The sequence below is a fragment of the Choloepus didactylus genome, chromosome 1 (assembly GCF_015220235.1).
Source record: "Choloepus didactylus isolate mChoDid1 chromosome 1, mChoDid1.pri, whole genome shotgun sequence".
Lineage (NCBI taxonomy): Eukaryota > Metazoa > Chordata > Mammalia > Pilosa > Megalonychidae > Choloepus > Choloepus didactylus.
In genome coordinates this window covers 219,285,936-219,304,947 of record NC_051307.1, presented here as the reverse complement: position 1 = coordinate 219,304,947, position 19,012 = coordinate 219,285,936, and the positions used below count along the sequence as shown (strand labels likewise).

At 37.1% G+C, this 19,012-nt stretch overlaps 1 protein-coding gene and 1 non-coding gene across 12 annotated transcripts in view; both read left to right on the top strand.

The window, feature by feature from the left end:
- Positions 1–19,012, top strand: part of MAGI1 (membrane associated guanylate kinase, WW and PDZ domain containing 1) — a 712,862-nt gene that overhangs the window by 593,152 nt on the left and 100,698 nt on the right. For all 11 annotated transcript variants that reach the window (XM_037799909.1, XM_037799906.1, XM_037799902.1 and 8 more), the window contains exon 5: positions 15,089–15,290. In XM_037799909.1, the coding sequence (XP_037655837.1) occupies positions 15,089–15,290 (202 nt within the window). The remainder of the gene's footprint in view (positions 1–15,088; positions 15,291–19,012) is intronic.
- On the top strand, positions 17,830–17,936 carry LOC119510844. The gene has a single exon (XR_005212045.1). It is a non-coding gene; the product is annotated as a U6 spliceosomal RNA (small nuclear RNA).

Here is a 19,012-nt window from a genome sequence, read left to right as displayed (position 1 = left end):
GGGGAAGAAAAGGGTAAAGGTCTAGGAAGAGTATTCAAAGAAATTGTTGGGGAAAACTTCCCAAATCTTCTAAACAACATAAATACACAAATCATAAATGCTCAGCGAACTCCAAATAGAATAAATCCAAAAAAACCCACTCCGAGACATATACTGATCACACTGTCAAACATAGAAGAGAAGGAGCAAGTTCTGAAAGCAGCAAGAGAAAAGCAATTCACCACATACAAAGGAAACAGCATAAGACTAAGTAGTGACTACTCAGCAGCCACCATGGAGGCGAGAAGGCAATGGCACGATATATTTAAAATTCTGAGAGAGAGGAATTTCCAGCCAAGAATACTTTATCCAGCAAAGCTCTCCTTCAAATTTGAGGGAGAGCTTAAATTTTTCACAGACAAAGAAATGCTGAGAGAATTTGCTAACAAGAGACCTGCCCTACTGGAGATACTAAAGGGAGCCCTACAGACAGAGAAACAAAGACAGGACAGAGAGACTTGGAGAAAGGTTCAGTACTAAAGAGATTCGGTATGGGTACAATAAAGGATATTAATAGAGATAGGGAAAAATATGGCAAACATAATCCAAAGGATAAGATGGCCGATTCAAGAAATGCCTTCACGGTTTTAACGTTGAATGTAAATGGATTAAACTCCCCAATTAAAAGATATAGATTCACAGAATGGATCGAAAAAAATGAACCATCAATATGTTGCATACAAGAGACTCATCTTAGACACAGGGACACAAAGAAATTGAAAGTGAAAGGATGGAAAAAAATATTTCATGCAAGCTACAGCCAAAAGAAAGCAGGTGTAGCAATATTAATCTCAGATAAAATAGACTTCAAATGCAGGGATGTTTTGAGAGACAAAGAAGGCCACTACATACTAATAAAAGGGGCAATTCAGCAAGAAGAAATAACAATCGTAAATGTCTATGCACCCAATCAAGGTGCCACAAAATACATGAGAGAAACATTGGCAAAACTAAAGGAAGCAATTGATGTTTCCACAATAATTGTGGGAGACTTCAACACATCACTCTCTCCTATAGATAGATCAACCAGACAGAAGACCAATAAGGAAATTGAAAACCTAAACAATCTGATAAATGAATTAGATTTAACAGACATCTACAGGACATTACATCCCAAATCACCAGGATACACATACTTTTCTAGTGCTCACGGAACTTTCTCCAGAATAGATCATATGCTGGGACATAAAACAAGCCTCAATAAATTTAAAAAGATTGAAATCATTCAAAGCACATTCTCTGACCACAATGGAATACAATTAGAAGTCAATAACCATCAGAGACTTAGAAAATTCACAAATACCTGGAGGTTAAACAACACACTCCTAAACAATCAGTGGGTTAAAGAAGAAATAGCAAGAGAAATTGCTAAATATATAGAGACGAATGAAAATGAGAACACAACATACCAAAACCTATGGGATGCAGCAAAAGCAGTGCTAAGGGGGAAATTTATAGCACTAAACGCATATATTAAAAAGGAAGAAAGAGCCAAAATCAAAGAACTAATGGATCAACTGAAGAAGCTAGAAAATGAACAGCAAACCAATCCTAAACCAAGTAGAAGAAAAGAAATAACAAGGATTAAAGCAGAAATAAATGACATAGAGAACAAAAAAACAATAGAAAGGATAAATATCACCAAAAGTTGGTTCTTTGAGAAGATCAACAAGATTGACAAGCCCCTAGCTAGACTGACAAAATCAAAAAGAGAGAAGACCCATATAAACAAAATAATGAATGAAAAAGGTGACATAACTGCAGATCCTGAAGAAATTAAAAAAATTATAAGAGGATATTATGAACAACTGTATGGCAACAAACTGGATAATGTAGAAGAAATGGACAATTTCCTGGAAACATATGAACAACCTAGACTGACCAGAGAAGAAATAGAAGACCTCAACCAACCCATCACAAGCAAAGAGATCCAATCAGTCATCAAAAATCTTCCCACAAATAAATGCCCAGGGCCAGATGGCTTCACAGGGGAATTCTACCAAACTTTCCAGAAAGAACTGACACCAATCTTACTCAAACTCTTTCAAAACATTGAAAAAAATGGAACACTACCTAACTCATTTTATGAAGCTAACATCAATCTAATACCAAAACCAGGCAAAGATGCTACAAAAAAGGAAAACTACCGGCCAATCTCCCTAATGAATATAGATGCAAAAATCCTCAACAAAATACTTGCAAATCGAATCCAAAGACACATTAAAAAAATCATACACCATGACCAAGTGGGGTTCATTCCAGGCATGCAAGGATGGTTCAACATAAGAAAAACAATCAATGTATTACAACACATTAAAAACTCGAAAGGGAAAAATCAATTGATCATCTCAATAGATGCTGAAAAAGCATTTGACAAAATCCAACATCCCTTTTTGATAAAAACACTTCAAAAGGTAGGAATTGAAGGAAACTTCCTCAACATGATAAAGAGCATATATGAAAAACCCACAGCCAGCATAGTACTCAATGGTGAGAGACTGAAAGCCTTCCCTCTAAGATCAGGAACAAGACAAGGATGCCCGCTGTCACCACTGTTATTCAACATTGTGCTGGAAGTGCTAGCCAGGGCAATCCGGCAAGACAAAGAAATAAAAGGCATCCAAATTGGAAAAGAAGAAGTAAAACTGTCATTGTTTGCAGATGATATGATCTTATATCTAGAAAACCCTGAGAAATCAACGATACACCTACTAGAGCTAATAAACAAATTTAGCAAAGTAGCGGGATACAAGATTAATGCACATAAGTCAGTAATGTTTCTATATGCTAGAAATGAACAAACTGAAGAGACGCTCAAGAAAAAGATACCATTTTCAATAGCAACTAAAAAAATCAAGTACCTAGGAATAAACTTAACCAAAGATGTAAAAGACCTATACAAAGAAAACTACATAACTCTACTAAAAGAAATAGAAGGGGACCTTAAAAGATGGAAAAATATTCCATGTTCATGGATAGGAAGGCTAAATGTCATTAAGATGTCAATTCTACCCAAACTCATCTACAGATTCAATGCAATCCCAATCAAAATTCCAACAACCTACTTTGCAGACTTGGAAAAGCTAGTTATCAAATTTATTTGGAAAGGGAAGATGCCTCGAATTGCTAAAGACACTCTAAAAAAGAAAAACGAAGTGGGAGGACTTACACTCCCTGACTTTGAAGCTTATTATAAAGCCACAGTTGCCAAGACAGCATGGTACTGGCACAAAGATAGACATATAGATCAATGGAATCGAATTGAGAATTCAGAGATAGACCCTCAGATCTATGGCCGACTGATCTTTGATAAGGCCCCCAAAGTCACCGAACTGAGCCATAATGGTCTTTTCAACAAATGGGGCTGGGAGAGTTGGATATCCATATCCAAAAGAATGAAAGAGGACCCCTACCTCACCCCCTACACAAAAATTAACTCAAAATGGACCAAAGATCTCAATATAAAAGAAAGTACCATAAAACTCCTAGAAGATAATGTAGGAAAACATCTTCAAGACCTTGTATTAGGAGGCCACTTCCTAGACTTTACACCCAAAGCACAAGCAACAAAAGAGAAAATAGATAAATGGGAACTCCTCAAGCTTAGAAGTTTCTGCACCTCAAAGGAATTTCTCAAAAAGGTAAAGAGGCAGCCAACTCAATGGGAAAAAATTTTTGGAAACCATGTATCTGACAAAAGACTGATATCTTGCATATACAAAGAAATCCTACAACTCAATGACAATAGTACAGACAGCCCAATTATAAAATGGGCAAAAGATATGAAAAGACAGTTCTCTGAAGAGGAAATACAAATGACCAAGAAACACATGAAAAAATGTTCAGCTTCACTAGCTATTAGAGAGATGCAAATTAAGACCACAATGAGATACCATCTAACACCGGTTAGAATGGCTGCCATTAAACAAACAGGAAACTACAAATGCTGGAGGGGATGTGGAGAAATTGGAACTCTTATTCATTGTTGGTGGGACTGTATAATGGTTCAGCCACTCTGGAAGTCAGTCTGGCAGTTCCTTAGAAAACTAGATATAGAGCTACCATTCGATCCAGCGATTGCACTCCTCGGTATATACCCGGAAGATCGGAAAGCAGTGACACGAACAGATATCTGCACGCCAATGTTCATAGCAGCATTATTCACAATTGCCAAGAGATGGAAACAACCCAAATGTCCTTCAACAGATGAGTGGATAAATAAAATGTGGTATATACACACGATGGAATACTACGCGGCAGTAAGAAGGAACGATCTGGTGAAACATATGACAACATGGATGAACCTTGAAGACATAATGCTGAGCGAAATAAGCCAGGCACAAAAAGAGAAATATTATATGCTACCACTAATGTGAACTTTGAAAAATGTAAAACAAATGGTTTATAATGTAGAATGTAGGGGAACTAGCAGTAGAGAGCAATTAAGGAAGGGGGAACAATAATCCAAGAAGAACAGATAAGCTATTTAACGTTCTGGGGATGCCCAGAAATGACTATGGTCTGTTAATTTCTGATGGATGTAGTAGGAACAAGTTCACTGAAATGTTGCTATATTATGTAACTTTCTTGGGGTAAAGTAGGAACATGTTGGAAGTTAAGCAGTTATCTTAGGTTAGTTGTCTTTTTCTTACTCCCTTGCTATGGTCTCTTTGAAATGTTCTTTTATTGTATGTTTGTTTTCTTTTTAACTTTTTTTTTCATACAGTTGATTTGAAAAAAGAAGGGAAAGTTAAAAAAAAGAAAAAAGACAAACAAGTTAAAAAAAAAAAAAAAAGATGTAGTGCCCCCTTGAGGAGCCTGTGGAGAATGCAGGGGTATTCGCCTACCCCACCTCCATGGTTGCTAACATGACCACAGACATAGGGGACTGGTGGTTTGATGGGTTGAGCCCTCTACCATAAGTTTTACCCTTGGGAAGACGGTTGCTGCAAAGGAGAGGCTAGGCCTCCCTGTATTTGTGCCTAAGAGTCTCCTCCTGAATGCCTCTTTGTTGCTCAGATGTGGCCCTCTCTCTCTGGCTAAGCCAACTTGAAAGGTGAAATCACTGCCCTCCCCCCTACGTGGGATCAGACACCCAGGGAAGTGAATCTCCCTGGCAACGTGGAATATGACTCCCAGGGAGGAATGTAGACCTGGCACCGTGGGACGGAGAACATCTTCTTGACCAAAAGGGGGATGTGAAAGGAAATGAAATAAGCTTCAGTGGCAGAGAGATTCCAAAAGGAGCCGAGAGGTCACTCTGGTGGGCACTCTTATGCACACTTTAGACAACCCTTTTTAGGTTCTAAAGAATTGGGGTAGCTGGTGGTGGATACCTGAAACTATCAAACTACAACCCAGAACCCATGAATCTCGAAGACAGTTGTATAAAAATGTAGCTTATGAGGGGTGACAATGGGATTGGGAAAGCCATAAGGACCAAACACCACTTTGTCTAGTTTATGGATGGATGTGTAGAAAAGTAGGGGAGGGAAACAGACAGACAAAGGTACCCAGTGTTCTTTTTTACTTCAATTGCTCTTTTTCACTCTAATTATTATTCTTGTTATTTTTGTGTGTGTGCTAATGAAGGTGTCAGGGATTGATTTAGGTGATGAATGTACAACTATGTAATGGTACTGTAAACAATCGAAAGTACAATTTGTTTTGTATGACTGCGTGGTATGTGAATATATCTCAATAAAATGATGATTTAAAAAAAAAAAAAAAATAAAGAAAGAATGGGGAAAAAAATTGAAAAACTCGAAATGGACCTCAGGGATATGATAGATAATATGAAACGTCCGAATATAAGACTCATTGGTGTCCCAGAAGGGGAAGAAAAGGGTAAAGGTCTAGGAAGAGTATTCAAAGAAATTGTTGGGGAAAACTTCCCAAATCTTCTAAACAACATAAATACACAAATCATAAATGCTCAGCGAACTCCAAATAGAATAAATCCAAAAAAACCCACTCCGAGACATATACTGATCACACTGTCAAACATAGAAGAGAAGGAGCAAGTTCTGAAAGCAGCAAGAGAAAAGCAATTCACCACATACAAAGGAAACAGCATAAGACTAAGTAGTGACTACTCAGCAGCCACCATGGAGGCGAGAAGGCAGTGGCACGATATATTTAAAATTCTGAGTGAGAGGAATTTCCAGCCAAGAATACTTTATCCAGCAAAGCTCTCCTTCAAATTTGAGGGAGAGCTTAAATTTTTCACAGACAAAGAAATGCTGAGAGAATTTGCTAACAAGAGACCTGCCCTACTGGAGATACTAAAGGGAGCTCTACAGACAGAGAAAGAAAGACAGGACAGAGAGACTTGGAGAAAGGTTCAGTACTAAAGAGATTCGGTATGGGTACAATAAAGGATATTAATAGAGATAGGGAAAAATATGGCAAACATAATCCAAAGGATAAGATGGCCGATTCAAGAAATGCCTTCACGGTTTTAACGTTGAATGTAAATGGATTAAACTCCCCAATTAAAAGATATAGATTCGCAGAATGGATCAAAAAAAATGAACCATCAATATGTTGCATACAAGAGACTCATCTTAGACACAGGGACACAAAGAAACTGAAAGTGAAAGGATGGAAAAAAATACTTCATGCAAGCTACAGCCAAAAGAAAGCAGGTGTAGCAATATTAATCTCAGATAAAATAGACTTCAAATGCAGGGATGTTTTGAGAGACAAAGAAGGCCACTACATACTAATAAAAGGGGCAATTCAGCAAGAAGAAATAACAATCGTAAATGTCTATGCACCCAATCAAGGTGCCACAAAATACATGAGAGAAACATTGGCAAAACTAAAGGAAGCAATTGATGTTTCCACAATAATTGTGGGAGACTTCAACACATCACTCTCTCCTATAGATAGATCAACCAGACAGAAGACCAATAAGGAAATTGAAAACCTAAACAATCTGATAAATGAATTAGATTTAACAGACATCTACAGGACATTACATCCCAAATCACCAGGATACACATACTTTTCTAGTGCTCACGGAACTTTCTCCAGAATAGATCATATGCTGGGACATAAAACAAGCCTCAATAAATTTAAAAAGATTGAAATCATTCAAAGCACATTCTCTGACCACAATGGAATACAATTAGAAGTCAATAACCATCAGAGACTTAGAAAATTCACAAATACCTGGAGGTTAAACAACACACTCCTAAACAATCAGTGGGTTAAAGAAGAAATAGCAAGAGAAATTGCTAAATATATAGAGACGAATGAAAATGAGAACACAACATACCAAAACCTATGGGATGCAGCAAAAGCAGTACTAAGGGGGAAATTTATAGCACTAAACGCATATATTAAAAAGGAAGAAAGAGCCAAAATCAAAGAACTAATGGATCAACTGAAGAAGCTAGAAAATGAACAGCAAACCAATCCTAAACCAAGTACAAGAAAAGAAATAACAAGGATTAAAGCAGAAATAAATGACATAGAGAACAAAAAAACAATAGAAAGGATAAATATCACCAAAAGTTGGTTCTTTGAGAAGATCAACAAGATTGACAAGCCCCTAGCTAGACTGACAAAATCAAAAAGAGAGAAGACCCATATAAACAAAATAATGAATGAAAAAGGGGACATAACTGCAGATCCTGAAGAAATTAAAAAAATTATAAGAGGATATTATGAACAACTGTATGGCAACAAACTGGATAATGTAGAAGAAATGGACAATTTCCTGGAAACATATGAACAACCTAGACTGACCAGAGAAGAAATAGAAGACCTCAACCAACCCATCACAAGCAAAGAGATCCAATCAGTCATCAAAAATCTTCCCACAAATAAATGCCCAGGGCCAGATGGCTTCACAGGGGAATTCTACCAAACTTTCCAGAAAGAACTGACACCAATCTTACTCAAACTCTTTCAAAACATTGAAAAAAATGGAACACTACCTAACTCATTTTATGAAGCTAACATCAATCTAATACCAAAACCAGGCAAAGATGCTACAAAAAAGGAAAACTACCGGCCAATCTCCCTAATGAATATAGATGCAAAAATCCTCAACAAAATACTTGCAAATCGAATCCAAAGACACATTAAAAAAATCATACACCATGACCAAGTGGGGTTCATTCCAGGCATGCAAGGATGGTTCAACATAAGAAAAACAATCAATGTATTACAACACATTAAAAACTCGAAAGGGAAAAATCAATTGATCATCTCAATAGATGCTGAAAAAGCATTTGACAAAATCCAACATCCCTTTTTGATAAAAACACTTCAAAAGGTAGGAATTGAAGGAAACTTCCTCAACATGATAAAGAGCATATATGAAAAACCCACAGCCAGCATAGTACTCAATGGTGAGAGACTGAAAGCCTTCCCTCTAAGATCAGGAACAAGACAAGGATGCCCGCTGTCACCACTGTTATTCAACATTGTGCTGGAAGTGCTAGCCAGGGCAATCCGGCAAGACAAAGAAATAAAAGGCATCCAAATTGGAAAAGAAGAAGTAAAACTGTCATTGTTTGCAGATGATATGATCTTATATCTAGAAAACCCTGAGAAATCAACGATACACCTACTAGAGCTAATAAACAAATTTAGCAAAGTAGCGGGATACAAGATTAATGCACATAAGTCAGTAATGTTTCTATATGCTAGAAATGAACAAACTGAAGAGACACTCAAGAAAAAGATACCATTTTCAATAGCAACTAAAAAAATCAAGTACCTAGGAATAAACTTAACCAAAGATGTAAAAGACCTATACAAAGAAAACTACATAACTCTACTAAAAGAAATAGAAGGGGACCTTAAAAGATGGAAAAATATTCCATGTTCATGGATAGGAAGGCTAAATGTCATTAAGATGTCAATTCTACCCAAACTCATCTACAGATTCAATGCAATCCCAATCAAAATTCCAACAACCTACTTTGCAGACTTGGAAAAGCTAGTTATCAAATTTATTTGGAAAGGGAAGATGCCTCGAATTGCTAAAGACACTCTAAAAAAGAAAAACGAAGTGGGAGGACTTACACTCCCTGACTTTGAAGCTTATTATAAAGCCACAGTTGCCAAAACAGCATGGTACTGGCACAAAGATAGACATATAGATCAATGGAATCGAATTGAGAATTCCGAGATAGACCCTCAGATCTATGGCCGACTGATCTTTGATAAGGCCCCCAAAGTCACCGAACTGAGCCATAATGGTCTTTTCAACAAATGGGGCTGGGAGAGTTGGATATCCATATCCAAAAGAATGAAAGAGGACCCCTACCTCACCCCCTACACAAAAATTAACTCAAAATGGACCAAAGATCTCAATATAAAAGAAAGTACCATAAAACTCCTAGAAGATAATGTAGGAAAACATCTTCAAGACCTTGTATTAGGAGGCCACTTCCTAGACTTTACACCCAAAGCACAAGCAACAAAAGAGAAAATAGATAAATGGGAACTCCTCAAGCTTAGAAGTTTCTGCACCTCAAAGGAATTTCTCAAAAAGGTAAAGAGGCAGCCAACTCAATGGGAAAAAATTTTTGGAAACCATGTATCTGACAAAAGACTGATATCTTGCATATACAAAGAAATCCTACAACTCAATGACAATAGTACAGACAGCCCAATTATAAAATGGGCAAAAGATATGAAAAGACAGTTCTCTGAAGAGGAAATACAAATGGCCAAGAAACACATGAAAAAATGTTCAGCTTCACTAGCTATTAGAGAGATGCAAATTAAGACCACAATGAGATACCATCTAACACCGGTTAGAATGGCTGCCATTAAACAAACAGGAAACTACAAATGCTGGAGGGGATGTGGAGAAATTGGAACTCTTATTCATTGTTGGTGGGACTGTATAATGGTTCAGCCACTCTGGAAGTCAGTCTGGCAGTTCCTTAGAAAACTAGATATAGAGCTACCATTCGATCCAGCGATTGCACTCCTCGGTATATACCCGGAAGATCGGAAAGCAGTGACACGAACAGATATCTGCACGCCAATGTTCATAGCAGCATTATTCACAATTGCCAAGAGATGGAAACAACCCAAATGTCCTTCAACAGATGAGTGGATAAATAAAATGTGGTATATACACACGATGGAATACTACGCGGCAGTAAGAAGGAACGATCTGGTGAAACATATGACAACATGGATGAACCTTGAAGACATAATGCTGAGCGAAATAAGCCAGGCACAAAAAGAGAAATATTATATGCTACCACTAATGTGAACTTTGAAAAATGTAAAACAAATGGTTTATAATGTAGAATGTAGGGGAACTAGCAGTAGAGAGCAATTAAGGAAGGGGGAACAATAATCCAAGAAGAACAGATAAGCTATTTAACGTTCTGGGGATGCCCAGAAATGACTATGGTCTGTTAATTTCTGATGGATGTAGTAGGAACAAGTTCACTGAAATGTTGCTATATTATGTAACTTTCTTGGAGTAAAGTAGGAACATGTTGGAAGTTAAGCAGTTATCTTAGGTTAGTTGTCTTTTTCTTACTCCCTTGCTATGGTCTCTTTGAAATGTTCTTTTATTGTATGTTTGTTTTCTTTTTAACTTTTTTTTTCATACAGTTGATTTGAAAAAAGAAGGGAAAGTTAAAAAAAAGAAAAAAGACAAACAAGTTAAAAAAAAAAAAAAGATGTAGTGCCCCCTTGAGGAGCCTGTGGAGAATGCAGGGGTATTCGCCTACCCCACCTCCATGGTTGCTAACATGACCACAGACATAGGGGACTGGTGGTTTGATGGGTTGAGCCCTCTACCATAAGTTTTACCCTTGGGAAGACGGTTGCTGCAAAGGAGAGGCTAGGCCTCCCTGTATTTGTGCCTAAGAGTCTCCTCCTGAATGCCTCTTTGTTGCTCAGATGTGGCCCTCTCTCTCTGGCTAAGCCAACTTGAAAGGTGAAATCACTGCCCTCCCCCCTACGTGGGATCAGACACCCAGGGAAGTGAATCTCCCTGGCAACGTGGAATATGACTCCCGGGGAGGAATGTAGACCCGGCATCGTGGGATGGAGAACATCTTCTTGACCAAAAGGGGGATGTGAAAGGAAATGAAATAAGCTTCAGTGGCAGAGAGATTCCAAAAGGAGCCGAGAGGTCACTCTGGTGGGCACTCTTATGCACACTTTAGACAACCCTTTTTAGGTTCTAAAGAATTGGGGTAGCTGGTGGTGGATACCTGAAACTATCAAACTACAACCCAGAACCCATGAATCTCGAAGACAGTTGTATAAAAATGTAGCTTATGAGGGGTGACAATGGGATTGGGAAAGCCATAAGGACCAAACACCACTTTGTCTAGTTTAGGGATGGATGTGTAGAAAAGTAGGGGAAGGAAACAAACAGACAAAGGTACCCAGTGTTCTTTTTTACTTCAATTGCTCTTTTTCACTCTAATTATTATTCTTGTTATTTTTGTGTGTGTGCTAATGAAGGTGTCAGGGATTGATTTAGGTGATGAATGTACAACTATGTAATGGTACTGTAAACAATCGAAAGTACAATTTGTTTTGTATGACTGCGTGGTATGTGAATATATCTCAATAAAATGATGATTAAAAAAAAAAAAAAAAAAAAAAAAAAACTACAACCCAGAACCCATGAATCTCGAAGACAGTTGTATAAAAATGTAGCTTATGAGGGGTGACAGTGGGATTGGGAATGCCATAAGGACCAAACTCCACTTTGTCTAGTTTATGGATGGATGTGTAGAAAAGTAGGGGAAGCAAACAAACAGACAAAGGTACCTAGTGTTCTTTTTTACTTCAATTGCTCTTTTTCACTCTAATTATTATTCTTGTTATTTTTGTGTGTATGCTAATGAAGGTGTCAGGGATTGATTTAGGTGATGAATGTACAACTATGTAATGGTACTGTAAACAATCGAAAGTACAATTTGTTTTGTATGACTGCGTGGTATGTGAATAAATCTCAATAAAATGATGATTAAAAAAAAAAAAAAAAAAAGAAACAGGTGAAATTAATTTTAATAATATTTAATTTAACCCAAAATATCCAAATTATTATCATTACAACACATATCCAAAATAAAAATTATTGATGAGGAAAAAAAAAAAAAAAAAAAAAATCCATGAGCTATTGAAAAGGTATAATTTAGAAAGAACTTATGAATGTGCAGTACTTGAGTCGGTAACTTTCTTTGTCATAATAGCTACAGATTTTATTACAAAGGAGATTGTGAGACGTGTTTTCAAGTCAGAGTGGTTAATGAAGAGATGGTGGTAACAAGTTTGAATATAAGCTTTGAAGAAATCTGTATTTGTGGTAGGGAAACAAGTTTGTATTTCCTTGATCCGATGCAGGGAAATTTAATTTTCTAAGAACTAGACTGAAAACTTTATACTGCAAGGTTTCTGAATTTAGCATTCTGCACTGAGTTATAAAAGATTTTTACAAGGTGTATTTAAGCAGCTCTGATATAGCTAAAAATGATTCATATGTAGTTTTCAAATCTTTTTATCTCTACCTCTGAATTTTCCATTTGTTTGTGTACATGTGTGTATATATATGTATATATATTTTTATAAAACCACATGAAGTATTTGAATATACATGCTTATTTATGTATATATATTCAATAAAGTATTTACTAAAAAAAAAAAAAAAAAAAAAAAAAAAACCCTATGTGGTAGATACTGTTATTACCCTTATTTTACAGTTGAGGAAATTAAGGCATGTAGAGGTTAAGTAAGTTGTCAAGTTAGGAAATGGTTGGGCCGACATTTGAACTCGGACAGTCTGACCCCAGAGTCAGTGCTTGTCATCACTACCTTTCATTGTTTGCTTGTGCCAGTCTGTGTTATATTTAAAAAGAAGTATGATAGAAAAATTGGGAAATGTTATATAAATATTCAGATTTCCACCTTCTTTTGAAAAAAGTCAGAAATCTGGCAGCCCTGAGTCCACTGTTTTCCAGGACACAACTTGTCTGGTATTGAGGACCCTGCTTCCTTCAGGCTGGTGCTCACTCTCCAGTGCTCCAACCAGACACTGCTCATTTGGCCTAGGGCAGGTGGACACAAGAGTTTGTACCCTGAGGCAACACCACACTGGCCCACTGGCCACAAGGCAGAACCTCTAAAAGTCTGGAACACAGCAGGTTCAAACCCAGAAGGCAGTAAGCCCCAACTCAAACTAGGACTTTTTTAATCTCCATCACCTGGATGCTTTAAAAGCTTTTGGAATCTTATCCCAAGCCTAATCTCTGAAATAGAGAGCCAGAAATCTTCATTTTAATAAGCTCTCCAGGTGATTCTTACATACACTTATGTATGAAAAGTATACCTTCCAAAGGTATGCAAAAAATGAATATATATTGACTTCTAGAGAATGCAGGGTCAATCTTTTGATCTTGCTGAGTTTTAAATGTACTTTGTTATTGATTAGTGATGTCAAAATGTTCCTCTCCTCTATGTTGGCTTACTTACCTTTTGTTTCCTTCAAACCTGTAATTTTTTTGTTTTGTTTTGTTTTTTTTAATTAATCGGGACATCTGGATGCAAGCTGTAAAACTAACTGAAATTGGTTTAAGCAGGAAAGGGGATTTGGGGGATCCAGCATCTGAACAGACCAGGAGTAAACTTGAGTTCAGGGAAGAAATCAGAGGCTCAGTCAGGGATGTTAAGCAACTTTCTCTGTCTTTTGGCTCTGCTTTCCTGTGTGCGTGCTAATTCCCAGGTAGGTCTTGCCAAGTTGTGTCAAGATGGCCACCAGCAGTCTCCATTTAATAACCCATCTTGCTTGCTGGTAATAGCAAAACTTTCATCATTGACGTTCACTGACTTGCCTTGATGCAGCTGCCTATTTCTGGACAGTCACAAAGGCTAGTGATAGAGTGACTCCTCATTGGCAAGGAGTATAGCATGGGCCCACCCCAGGAGGTAGAGCTGGGTTTGAGCCAGTTCCCACCTCGGTCATGTGGACCTGGGGTGAAGGGAGTCATTCCCCAAAGGAGATCTGAGTGGTGGTACCAGAAGAAGAGAGAATGGATATGGGGCAGAGAAGGCCACAGGTATCCTCTTCAAAGATGGTGGGTTTTTGGTGAAGTTTATTTAGTAGGCTCTGCATATCCTCCAATAACTTTTGGATTACCTTTGGTTTTATGTGTCTCTCGTCTGTAGCTACTTATCAGAGAAAGAATTGAAAACAGCCTTTTATTATTTTTCAGTCTGCTTTGAATAAGTCAGAAATATCTACAACGGAATTACTCTGGGAGATAGAAAATAACTACATCCCAGATTATTGTCTTAAAGCCCCATAGAGACTGACATTTAATATCATTGGCATCTATAAAAACTCAACCAGAATGTCAGCAATGCCATTTGTGGATACTTTGATGACGTCACTTCTAGTTTCTAGTTGCTAAGAAGGCAACTTGAAGACCTTCTCATTGACACTCAAGTCATATTGGTCCACCCACATGACACTGTTCTGGGGCTGTCTTGATATTCACTTATCCAAAAGAGGCTCAAATCTGACTCACTGGTGTAGCTGTCTTCTGATCTAACCTTGTGTGTACTTTCCAGATTTGTTAGTCTTTGATCTTTGCCAGTGTCTGCCAAAAATGTTTTAAATAACTTATATAAAATTAGACAAAGACGCCACTTTATCTGAGTTTTTGGCATATACTTTATTCTTACCCCCGAAAGTCTTCTGAATGATGAAACAAAATGATGCCTTTGGAATGAGAGTGCAATTCATATGTGTGTTTTGAGGACCTGCTGAGTTTGAAACTTTAGGGTTTGAGTCATGAGTTTTTGAGCAATGCATTATGTTTTTCTCCTCTTTCGTTGCAGGTAAAGTAAATTTGGTGGATCTTTGTGATGCTTTCTGTCAAAGGAACATCCATGTAAATAAAACAAAAGTCATAGTCAGTGGCCAGCAATTAGAAAATAATAAGGGCTTTTGAGAATATGGGCACATGACTGTACTTCCCCAGCTTTGGGGTGTGGTTGATGAATAGTTTTTCTCTCTCTTTCTCTCTCCTATATGATTAAATAGCCGATTCTGGTGACCAAGACGAGCGCCCTCTCCAAGAGCCAACACTGCCGCCTGCAAGTGCTAGCATCCCTGCTGCTCCCATCACGGACCCTTCTCAGAAGTTCCCTCAGTACCTACCTCTTTCTGCAGAGGATAATCTAGGTCCTCTACCTGAAAACTGGGAGATGGCCTATACCGAAAATGGAGAAGTCTATTTTATAGAGTAAAGTATAATATTATTTCTACATGATTCTTTCCTTCTCTTTCCCCTTCCCTCCCTCCCTCCAGTGGCTACTGATGTCAATTAAATCTGAAAGGATTGATGGCATCCTGATGATATTCTCTTACATGGTTTAACAAGATTTGCACAAAAATGGTAATTAGCCACATCATCCTAATTGTTGATTCTGAAGAGCTTAAGATAAAGTTAATAATTTCTATAAAAGATTAGACAATTAACTTATGGTATATATAATTTATGGTATGATATGTAGAGAATGTATTGAGTCATTAAAAATAAGTAAATCCTTTGCTATTTTATTTTTTTTAAATTGAGTCGCAGTTTCTTATTGTTGACATTTAACAGTTCTTCGTATATTCTGGTCACAGATTATTCCTTCATCAGATTTGTGATTTGCAAGCATTTTCTCCAAGTCTGGCTCTTCTTGTCATTGTTTTAACTGTGTGTTTCAAAGAGCAAAAGTTCTTAATTTTGATGAAGTCTAGTTTATCACTTAGACCTTTGGTGTAGTAGCTGAGAAAACCACCTAACCCAAGGTCATAAAGATTTTCTGCTTTTTTTTTTTTTTTTTTTTTTTTTTAGAAGTTTTATAGTTTTGCAATCTATCTTTAGGTCTTGGTCCATTTTAATTTACTTTTTGTAATGGTGCAAGGTGTGCAGGTTAAAGTGTGAGAATATATAAATGTGAAAAGCCTTTCAAAAATTAAATGCCATATAATTAAACATTTAAAGAATAACCTTTACTGAAATGGTATAGATATATAATTGAAACCATTCTGGAAAATCTATAATGTGTGAGTTTTCTAACCAAGAATACTCAATTTTTAAAATTCTGTTCTTTAATACTGTTATCTCATCATTTAGATTAACCATTATTTTATGTACCACTGAAATAGAAAAATAAAATGGCCAATTAAAATCATAGGTAATCTGTTATACTGACATAAATTGAAGTTGAAGATGCACTAAGTGAACAATAAAAAAGGCGGGGCACTGTAGAAGAATACATTTACTATATCATTTTTGTAAAATATATGGATATAGACACATGTGGTATGTGTATTATATGTGTGCATTTGTTTCTGTGAATATGTAGATATAGTTAAATATATATAAAAATATAGATGTGTATCTTAACAGGTAGATTTGAGTTCAGTAAGGAATTTAGTTGGGTTTGAGTTAAACAAGAAATTTATTTTCTAACTACATTCTACATTTCTGTTGCATTTGAATTCTTTACACTGAGCTTATATTTTGTTAGTAGAAAAGACAGTGAAGATAAGAAAGTATAATTTTCCTAAAGACATGGAGAGAGAGAGAAAAGACTTGGGTCTTGAAACACCTTCAAGAACCTTAGGAAGAATAGGATAAATGAACTAGATCCTCCCTGTTTTTCTCCATGTTTCTGTCTTCGTGTTGATGACAAATGTTTATTAAGGACAGGAATGGAAGGTGTCTTCTTTTCATGGTGAGTGGAGACAGATAATGGCTAAGAGCTCACCTCTAGAGTCATGTTGTTTCCACTCCTTAGTAGTTGTGTGACCTTAGGAACTTGAGTTTAACTCTTTGCCTCTCATGTTCCCTATCTATAAAATGCAGACGTGAATATTATGAAAGGTACCTATCTTGTCAGATTGTCATGAGAATCAGATTAGATAATGGATATAAAGCACTTGTGCTAGTACTAATTAGTGATCACTGTCATTATCATTATCATCTTCATAATCTTTGGCTTATTGCAGAGGAGTTTATTGTTGTAAAAATGGATGTCACTTACAAGCTCAGGATGTTGTCCTTACCTTTTACCGTAAATTGCCTTTGAAATTATGTTAATTAATAAGAAAGAATCAAGTCGAGAAAAGGAAGGTGTAACAGAGCCCTTCCTGATACAGAATAATGTTTGAAACTCCAGAATGTGGAAAAGAATGTAACAGTAATTTTGCTCAAGACTGACTTGATGAATTTGAAAAGATAAAGTTGGATGTTTTGATGGTCAGTGAAACACTAAGCCCCAAAATGATGACTGGTTTACAGGAGGGTGCAGTGATTTGCCCAGCTTTCATAACTTAAGTTAGCTTTTGGCTGATGGGAGGAAATATTTCATTGGCATAATGTTTGAAAGAAAATTATATAAAATGTGGCTGATTTTGACAGCTATGGGATTTGGTCTGCAACTATTCAATTCCATAGACATTAAGTGATTAGATACACCCCATTTATATTTTAGCCTAAATTATGTATACTGGTTAATGAGTTTTCAGATGCCCTTCATTCCAAAAACTTTGTCTCAGAACATCTTACATTGAATAGCAAATTAAGTTTCAGCAGACCAGATCTACAGGATGATAATTTGTTTTATATATATATATATGTATGTATATATGTATATACAATGCACACACACATGCTCTGTCTCTTTCTCTCTCACACACACATACACACATATAAAATTCAGTTTTACCATTTGTGGAAAATCTAGGAAAAACTGGAAAAGAAAAATAACATTTAAAAAGTCATTTGAGTGCTTGCTTCAATGGCACATATGCTAAAATTGGAACTATACAGAGAAGATTAGCATGGTTCCTGCGCAAGGATGACATGCAAATTTGTGAAGTGTTACATATTTTTTTTAAAAAAAGAAGAAAAATAAAAAGTCATTTGAAAAACCAAGCATGGACTGCCACTACCAAGGATCTTGAGGAAACATACCTTTCTCTATTCCTCCCACTAAGTAAAATTACAAACCTAGATGTTGTCTAGAAAATAAGCTGTGCTGGTTTGAAGCTGTTATGGACACCAGAAGAGCCATGATCTTTTAATCCAGTCTTGTTGGGAGGGACCTTTTGATTGAGTGTTTCCACGGAGATCTGACCCACCAAACTGTGGGTCAGACCTTTGATTAAATTATTTCCATGGAGGTGTGGACCCCACCCATTCAGGGTAGGTCTGGAGTACTTAAGAGAGCCCAAGAGCCTACAAAGACAATGACTCTTGGAGATGCAGACAGAAGGATGTTTGGAGATGCTAAGCTAAGAGCTGAAGCCCAGAGTTTGCCCCAGGGAAGCTAAGAGAGGACACCTTGATGCTTAGAGAAAAACACCCCAGGAGAACCAGGCAGAGAGCTGAGAGAAGCTAAGAGAGACAGAGCCCAGAGACATTTTGGAGAAAGCCATTTTGAAATACAACCCAAGAGCAAAGGACCAGCAGATGCCAACCATGTGCCTTCCCAGCTGACAGGTGTTCCAGATGCCATTGACCCTTCTATGGTGAAGGTATCCTCTGCTGATGCCTTAGTTAGGACATGTTTATGGCCTTAGAACTGTGAATTTGTAACCCAATAAATCCCCTTTATAAAAGCCAGTCCATTTCTGGTATTTGGCATAATGGCAGCTTTAGCAAACCAAAACACAAGCATAAGAAGATCCTGAAAGGAGGAGAGAAGAAAGCAAACTGGCTAGGGACCTTGGGATCAAAGGAATGACCTTTTGCTGAATTTGCTGAGTTTTCTTTTTACCTCATATGTCCCAGACTTGGCTGTGAAGAAGCCAGCAACCCGGAAACAACAGGCACGGATGGGGAAGAAAAGAAAAAGCCCTAACAAAAATCTGCTCTCTCTAACTACAAGACTAGGTGAGAAGAAGCCAAGAAGATAGAAAAGGTTTAGACAATAATCACTCTACTTCCACTAAGCAGCACAGTAAAAA